At 37.2% G+C, this 9,088-nt stretch overlaps 1 protein-coding gene across 1 annotated transcript in view; it reads right to left on the minus strand.

Moving 5' to 3' along the window:
• The window catches only part of LOC129749352 (probable serine/threonine-protein kinase DDB_G0282963), a 70,498-nt gene extending 61,658 nt beyond the window's left edge, over window positions 1–8,840 (minus strand). Inside the window, exon 1 of the mRNA XM_055744299.1 lies at window positions 7,187–8,840. Within this exon, the coding sequence (XP_055600274.1) occupies window positions 7,187–8,543 (1,357 nt within the window). The 5' untranslated portion in view covers window positions 8,544–8,840. The remainder of the gene's footprint in view (window positions 1–7,186) is intronic.
• Window positions 8,841–9,088: the final 248 nt, after the last annotated feature.

Genomic DNA, 9,088 nt, shown 5'->3' on the forward strand with positions numbered 1-9,088 from the left:
TTATAGTTTCAGCAAAACATGTGTATCATGTGTAAGGTGGTGTATCCGCGTATCTTTCATTGTAGATCGTACAGGAGAATACTTTGAGTATAGTTTATTCCAGATTATCTCAGATACTAGATCTATTCAGGTTTGCCCATAAATCCAGTAGAGATTCCAGATAAGTCAAATCTGACCGGGATGTAAAGATATGTTCCAGATGTTCCAGATAAATTCCTCTTTCAATTTTTTTAGAATTTGGTGTTCAATTTTTCAAAAATTCCAAAATATACATAAATTTTGCCTTTTTCAATTTTTTTTTTTCAAAAATCGTTGTGAATGCCTAACCGTATGGATACGTGTGGTTGAAAGTATGGTATGCTTAAAGTTAAAGATCATCAATCTTTTCAACAACTATTTTAAAGATATCTTGCTCAAATTCGACCTTTATCTAATTCAATACCAGAGAAATAATTTCAAATACCTTGGCACTTGTTTCGACATGTTTTATCCCAGATTTCACAGGAACGCAATCTCTCTGGTGATATACGCCCTAGAAGCGACTAGTCATCTGATGTATTATCAGCTATTGGTGACATTTTAAAAATCAGAAAGACCCCTACTTAAAAAAAACCTTGTATTACATCAATCGATAATATCATCTGGTTGAAAATAATCGACTAAAAACATGAGAGAATTAATATGGAAGTAATAGAAAGCATTGAAGTATTCCTAAAGATTTTTTCATTGAAAACTCAACAGAATATTTGACCGAATATTCGGCCGAAGTGTATTGAGTCTTAAGGCTCTTCGGAAGATTTAAAAACTTTTGAATATTTTGAATGTAATATGAATGTTTTCGGCGTTTTCAGTCTTCATAAGATGTTAAAACGAGGTTTTATACTACATCCAACGTTTCGGCATAATTTATTTAGCCTTTTTAAAGAAATCTAGGAACCAAAGTATACATAAACGGCATTAGAATTTTGTGTTGTTATGTAGTTAAACACTGAATTTTGTTTTATATAAGTAAATTAACTTTAGTCGGAATGATAAAGTTTTTGTTTCTAAATTTTTAAATGTGATATTGTGATTGAGTCATTCAACAGTCATTGATAGTGGCTAACCAAAACAAACAACAAGAAACACCAAACATTTTTTTTCTTGTTTTTCATCAAATTAAATTTCTATATTATTAGTAAACATCACACACAATAGATTGTAAACCCCCCCGGCAGTAAGTACAGAACCCGTTCGTTTTTGGCAACACGCCCGTAAATTTTATGTTGCCAAAATCGAATGTTGCCAAAATCGAACGGTTTTTTTTGTCACTTTTTTATTTTAAATTTTTATTTCAAATAAGTCAAAATTGATGTAAAACCTTATATTAGCATGAAATTTTTCAATTTGGCTCAGTTATATTAGTTTTAAGCAGTAAAACATGGAAAAATTCGTGTTTTTACAGTTTAAAACTATTATGAATAAGTCGAATTGAAAAATTCCATGCTAATATTACGTTTTACATTAATTATGATTAATTTGAAATGAAAATAAAAAATAAAAAAGTGACAAAAAAAAACCGTATTTTTTGGATGTTGCCAAAATCGAACGGTTTTTGCTCGGATGTTGCCAAAATCGAATGTTGCCAAAATCGAACGGGGTCTGTAGAACATGGAGCATATAATATTGCATACAAATTTGAATACTAAGTTTTTCCAAACAGTCACAGACAACTGGACGATAAAAATTTTGAATATCGGACAGTTTAGTAGATTCGAGAAACATACTGGACAGTTAAAACGACAAATTACCGTAAGTACACTCAATCACAATATCATTCACACATTTAAAAATTTAGAAACAAAAACTTTAACATTCCGACCCAAGTTAATTAACTTATATAAAAAAAATACTACAAAACAACAAAAAATTCTAATGCCATTTATGTATACTAAATTCCTTGAAAAAAGCTAAATAAATGATGCCGAAACTTCGGATGTAGTATAAAATCTCGTTTTGACATCTTATGAAGACTAAAAACGCCGAAAACATTTACATTACATCATTACCTTACCAGTCGATAGGAAAAGTTAATATTTTAAATATATTCAGGTCCACATTTCTCGAGCCTTGAATATTCAAATAGTTTTGAGGCTTCGAGGCTTTTGAGTTTTTCGAGTCTCTAAGGCTTTTAAGTTTTATGAGTCTTTTAAGTCTTTTAACGCTTTGAAGTCTTTTGACTCTTAAAAGTATTCTGAAGCTTTAGAGTCTTTTGTGTATGTTCAATCCACCTTTAAAGTCTTTTTTGAATTTTGAGTCTTCTGAACCTTTTGAGTTTTTTAAACCTTTCGAGTCTTTTTAGTGTTTTGAATTCTTTGAGTCTTGAATAAATGGATTTTCAAAAAGCTCCACAGCGATCCTTTATGTTCTTTAATTAAAATGCATCTAAGTGTCACCCGTCATTTGATCCCTGACACGCTGTCCAAAACATCGAAGGAAAGCATTTCCCTGGATATAAATTTTTTTGTCATTACCGCTAATTTTATTTACAGGCGAGAAGTTATCCAGGTACAACGCGCCTCAAATTACAAAATTCGTAAAAGTAGCACTCCCTTCCGAGTAATAACGGCAATGAATCCATGTCTGTCCGTCTATTATGCCAGCGAGCGACTCAGCTATAATGGATCATATGTTCAGACATTTGTTAACCGTTATCACATAACCGAAACCGAAGAAGCAAAAGAGGTAGTTTCGTACAAGTAGAGTAGCTGCAACCTAACCCTCTTCTGTGCATCAGGTAGGTAGTTGTTCCATGTTCCGGGAACCACAAATGTAATAGCTCAAAACTGGGCTTAAAATTCTGTTGTACATGTGTTTTTTTTGTTTCACGCTTTTACATCGAAAGGATTGGCAGTTATTTTTCTGGCCGATTTTTTTCCTTAACTAGTTTTTACCAACTTAAAGCGGTCAGCGAACAACTGGTTGTACACAATGTTATGTGTTTTCATATATTTTGCAAAAGAAAAAAGAACTAAATAAATTAGGAGATTCTTTGAATCATTTTAGTTAGGTACCCAATAAGTACTGCTACCCTATAACAACGGGATGGCTCGAGTTTAGGTCTGAAAAATTGTATTTATGACGCCTGATTTGAAAGCTCTTTTCTCCTACTAGTTACAACTTCAAAAAGGTTTCAGATTTGTCTATGGGCTTATCATTTTACACGTTATGATTAATTTGTATAGACTAGCCGTCTCCATTTTTCCGTGTGACATTTGATTCGGAATCGGAAAGAAAAAGAAAATACTGCAGAATTCACCTTTTTCCAAGTTTGCCTTGGAGTAAACTTTCAAATTTCCAGAAAAAGCCGAGTAAGTTAAAACTCGATCGAGGAATTCGCTTCGACCGAATCAGAAACAAAACGGTATCGGAGAAAGGAAAAAGCAATTTGAAACTCTCTCCGGTGTCAATTCGTCAGTTTTTTTTTATTTCGTCAGAAAAGTGCACGGCTCAGAATCGTTGGAAATGAACTTTCTTTCGGAAAAGGTCTTTTCTAGCATTTTCTGATAAATTGAGACAAGCGGTAAAGAAGATACCATTAAAGCCCAATCAGCAATAACAAACGACTGTCATTTACTTTCACAATACAAACTTCTTGGCAGAGTAAACACATGTTAGAAGCACAAATTATCTTGAAATAAGACTACGTAGTGCTTGATTTGTGTTCTTGGATAGCAATTATCCGTTGATTTGTAACTTATCTGTTCAGAACATCTCAACTACTGCTGGTTGTACGAAATTCGACGCACATAATTATGCGTACCAAAAACTCGGTAACAAATCGAAACAATAGAAATAATCTTATCAAAATTAATCAAATCATCTTTCGCGAGAGAAATAAAGACTGCCACGCTAGCAAGCAGAACTAATTTAGCACTTCCCGGAATTGTGGGCACAATCCAAACAGAAGCGATTAGTCCTAAAACATGGGCCCACAACAGTAATATATGTACTAATTGTGTCTATGTTTCTGGGAAATTTCGAACCCATTTTGCTGACGGTTTAGCAGCATGTATAGGTAGTTAGATCGCAAACTGTCGAATGGAAACAAATCGAAACGGTCGGTCGAATTCCGGAGAATTTTTTAATTGTATTCTTATCTGGTTTGGCTGTACAGAGAGAGAGACAGACAGACAGGGAGCGCGAGTCAGCCAGATGGTGATTAAGTAGCGCCATATTACGATCACGCGAATTTTCCCAGAGTACACAGAAGAAAATTAGCTGGAACAAAATTAATTGGTTGAACTTTCCTATGAAACACGTTTATTTTTACAATAAGGGGTACAATTCTTCCAAAATCTAAAACTGTTCCGTGAAGACTAAAAATGTGGGATTTTTCACAGTGCACCGATCTTATCTTATCACTAATCAAAGTTTCGCTAAACAAACAAACAATCAAATTTAAAAAAAACAAACGAAATAAGTCGGCCTTTCTAACGGAAAGCGAGCGGTCATAAATCTTGTTAACCCTACAGGAGTAAATATACGTAGGCACGTTTCCGAAGTTAATTGACATTTCAAAACAAACAATTGTAAAGTTTGTTAGGGGATTCCAGGATTATTTTATTTGAACTGGAACTAGCAGCTATTGGATTTCCTACAATTTTCTTCAAAAAGTTTTCGATTTTATCGGCAATATTTGACAAAAGTATGGTCTTAACGGGTGGCAACTAAAATTTTGGAATTTTTTAAGGCCCCAATACTCAAACATAAACGAGCTCAGAGAAAAATGAGAGTGTGTATGTGTTAGCTTTTCTTCTTCTCTTTTCGCCAGTATTTTTGTTTTGTTTATGTTCGCCCAGTTTTACTCAAAATGCTGTCGAAACAAGAAGCGTTTCGCGAGCGCGTTGTACACTTATACCATCAAGACGCCATTCACCGCCCAGACACCATTTACCGCCCAAAATCACCCTTTTTTTGTGTATTTAAAAAAAACTGGGATGTTTTCTCCAAATATAAGACCTGTGTTCTGTGTCGGCATCATTGTTCGACCATTTCACTGAAAAAACATCACTTAATTATGCTAACTATAGCCAGAAATAAAATATTTGGTTTTTCGTTTCCGGTCAAATTATTGAATTCGACGCCTGTTAGCGAACTAAGCATTATACTGTACTCCTAGGGCAAAAAGGGTTTTTGTTTACTAGATAGTACCTATTTGACCTAAAATCGACTTGAAACGATAGTTTTATTTTCGTAGAATAGATATGCATCAAAGATTTTTCGATTTTTTCAATAGTTGTTGTTTTTTGAAGCGTTTAGTGATGGGCGGTAATTCGTGTATAAAAAAAAGTGTGGGTTCCTAATGACCGGTCACGCACAATTTCTTTGTTTTTAACGCATGTATTGTGTCAAATGTGTAAATTGTAAGAAGCATTTAGTTTGATTTAGAAAATGATGTTTTATCGCTGAAAGTAACCGGTTACTTGAGGTTGTTTGCCGGGAATCATCATTTTGTCAGTCAACACACTTTGTTAAAATTTGTACTAAATTTGCGGAAAAAAATTCACAAAATGTATTCTCTGAAGAGCCAAAATATGGTTTTGACAGCTCGTTGTATGGAAAATACTAAAAAAAACAGTTTCCGTGTTGTTTAGATAGTTTTTCCTTGAGAAAACATTATCGATACCCGAAAAAGTCGAGTGGGCGGTAATAGGGCCAGTTGAACACCCCAAAGTTTAGTTAATTATTTTGAAAAGCGTACATTTTTCGCATTCCACTAAATTTTATATTCAAAGTAGAGCAGTTTTGGGATGTATTGGAAAAGAAAGCGAATAAAATTCTGCCATCGTTTTTTTATTACACATGTTTGAAGTTGAAAAACCGCTTAACTGGGCGGTGAATGGCGTCTTGATGGTACGAACTGCACAAAAATATCGGCAAAAAGTATATAGTACAACATTTTAAAATTGAAAATGTGGCGGTTCCACTGTTTAACATATTCTAAAATCCCCAACAACTACTTGAAGGCAAGGTAGTGTCAGAGCAGCGAAAATTATGGACGCAAAGGGACTTCGTCTCTCTCGTGCCTTCAACAACAAGGATTCACTGAGCCAACGGGATGCCGTCAAAAAGTTCAATTTTTCTCACCAGTACACTGGCAAAACATTGAAAAAAGTTGGAATTAAGTGCCGGAAGAAGACAAGAGAAGAAGAATATACTGAGGATCAGATTTCGATTCTTAAATCCCAATACCGCTGGACTATAAAAAATATTCTGTTTTGGACGACGACAGTTACTTCCCTCTTTCAAGACGCACATCTCCGGAAACGAAGCCATGGTTCAAACCGTCTGGTTTGGCTATCAATCAAGATGTGTACCAGAATGAATGTTTGAAGAAAATGTTAATGCCGTTTCAACACAAACATCATGCAGATGGACAATACGTGTTTTGGCCGGATAAAAAGTCATCGCATTTGCCCAAAAAACACAATCCTTCCTTAATACCCATTCGATCTTATTTGTACCCAAGAACCACAGCTCGACAAATCTGCCTTAGTGTCGCCCAAACGAAGACTTTTTCGGAACTTTGAGCTCATTGGTGTACAAAAATAGTTGGAGAGCCAAGAGCTGCAAACAATTGATTGTTAAAATCAAGAGATGTATTCACAAAGTTGACATTAAGGCAATACAACGCTCCTGTTCCGACATTAAACGGAAGCTTCGACGAACAGTCGATTATGGACCGTTTTTAGCTGTTCACTAATTTTTTTTTTCAACAATGGACAATGTATCTTGAGTTCCAATAAATCAAATCTTCTTCAAGTACACTTAACTTTTTTTCACAACTTGAAAGAAAAATTCCAAAATTTTAGTGGCCACCCTTTATTATAGATATAGTTTAATGATGCCAATGACTAGCATTGCAGGAGAAATATAACGTTTCACAAGGAATCATTTTGAGCCAACCCATTTTCAATCTTTTTGTGAGCTCTGTGTTTGAATCTATCTCCTTTCCTTTGCCTATCGATACCACCTTAAGTGCTTCAACCAATTTGATGATTTGAAGAGTTGTCGTCTGTATGAATCGTTAAATTGGTTATGTTAAGAAAAAAATAGGTCTTCTTCGAAATCGGGCTCCCATTTGCCAAAAATATGTTTACCCCAAAAAAAAAAAAAAAGAAATAAAACAGATGTTCAAACTCACCATTGGATTCGCCACCCGTTGCGCCCATTGACACTGTGTTCAGTATCTTTTCCTCCTTGGCCGTGAAGATGCCAGAAGCGGTCTCCTGGGTGCTGCTGCTTCGTTGGGCCGTCGAGCCAATCGCACCAGCCACAACGCATCGAGGACATTCCCCCACACTGAAGGGATGCTCTTCGCTAACATTGGCACTTTTGTTGCTGTTGGTATTATTGGATTGCCCCCCATCACTACTAGTATTCAATTTCAGATCACTCAACTTATCACTCATCTCACAGACGGCACTGGACGTTACCATCAAACTGGGACTCACTGGGCCTTGCTGGCTACTAATGTTGTTGCTGTTGTTGTTGGCTCTATTGGCCAACATTTGCTGCTGCTGTTGACGCAGCTGCTGCTGATGCTGTTGCATAGTACGGTTGATGACAGTGGCGTTGTTACTTATGGGCTGTTGTTGCTGCTGCTGCTGCTGGGTGGAGACGGAAGAAGAACTGGACGTGCTATCACAGATCACAGTGACGGGAATCGAGCTGTTCGATGTGGTCGTTGTGGCCACGGCAGCCAGGAAGGAAGACGTCGGACATGACGGCCACGTGGAGGGCAAATGGTGATGATGGTGGTGATGGTGATGGTGGTGATGCAAGAGGTGATTGCTCAGAAGGTCATTGATCAAAACAGTATCGGAATGACCGCTACTGGCGCTGAGAGTGTTATTGTTTATACCATCATTTGCCACGCTGGCGGCCACTGGAAGTGTACTGGCATTCGTTAATTCGTTATTGTTGTTGACACTGTCTGTTTTATTGCAATTACAGCTACATTTCGATGTCGGTTGAGTAGTTTGGTTTTGATTGTTATTGTTGTTGCCTTCACTAGCACTGAACACTGATTTTGACATTGCAGAAGACGCAACAGAACTTCTATTCTCACTGATACCGTTGTTATTGTTAGAAGAAGCATTTACCGCACTATTATTATTTTCGTAACAGCCACATTTGACGGGCTCCATGTCGCTAGACGGAGAAGCTGTCGATATACTCGAACTTACACTCAACTCCGGTTGCACCGCAGTCACTTCATTGCTCTCACTGACGTTGGCGGCAGCATCCTCCTGATTTTGCTCCATCTTCAGCATGCAAATGGTTATAACCAAATTACTATTTGCGGAACTTGGCTCGTTGGCGTCACGCTGCTGTTGCCGATCTACATTGGCCTCTCCGGTGTCCGACCAGCTGACTACTGATGGTTGGTGCTCTACCGTGCTTCTATCGTCACCACTACAACCGATACTTGAACCGGCCGATTTTTCTCCAATGGTGGGGTTTCTTTTCTGCTGCCGCCGACTATGGCTGGCCCCCATGAGAGTTTGTAGCTCCACGCGAGGAGTTTATTTTCAGTTCACCTCCACTCTCTGCCAGAAAACGAAACGCATAAACAATTCCCAGACCTAGAGTATCGTTACTGTTGCTTGAGCTGAGCTTCCATCCGAACCAGCAGGACCCCTGGCAGTTGCTTTATGTCGCGTGCTTCTCCCAGCTACCCGTCTGAGCCTGGGTCTGGGTTCAATAAATCCCTCTCGAACAGACTTCGAAACAGCCAGCAGCAGGGTGATGAAGTCTATCCTTGGACAAGTGTGTGCGATGGCAGGCAAAATTTTTCCTAGAAAGAGATTAAAATCTATTAGATTTCTACCGAATTTCATTCATATTGGATGTGTTGATGTTGAGAGATTTTTTGCCAGTTTCTTTTTCTCTGAATTTTGTTTATTGCTTTTAGCTTGATGCCAGACGGAATGTTCGCTTGGTTACAGAATGAGTATGTACCATGGGGAGAATCCCTAATGAAGAGAGAAGGTCGTTCGGTTTTTTTTATCTCACTTCTTGTGTATTTTCGTAGTAAATTAAT

This window comes from Uranotaenia lowii, chromosome 2, assembly GCF_029784155.1.
Source record: "Uranotaenia lowii strain MFRU-FL chromosome 2, ASM2978415v1, whole genome shotgun sequence".
NCBI lineage: Eukaryota > Metazoa > Arthropoda > Insecta > Diptera > Culicidae > Uranotaenia > Uranotaenia lowii.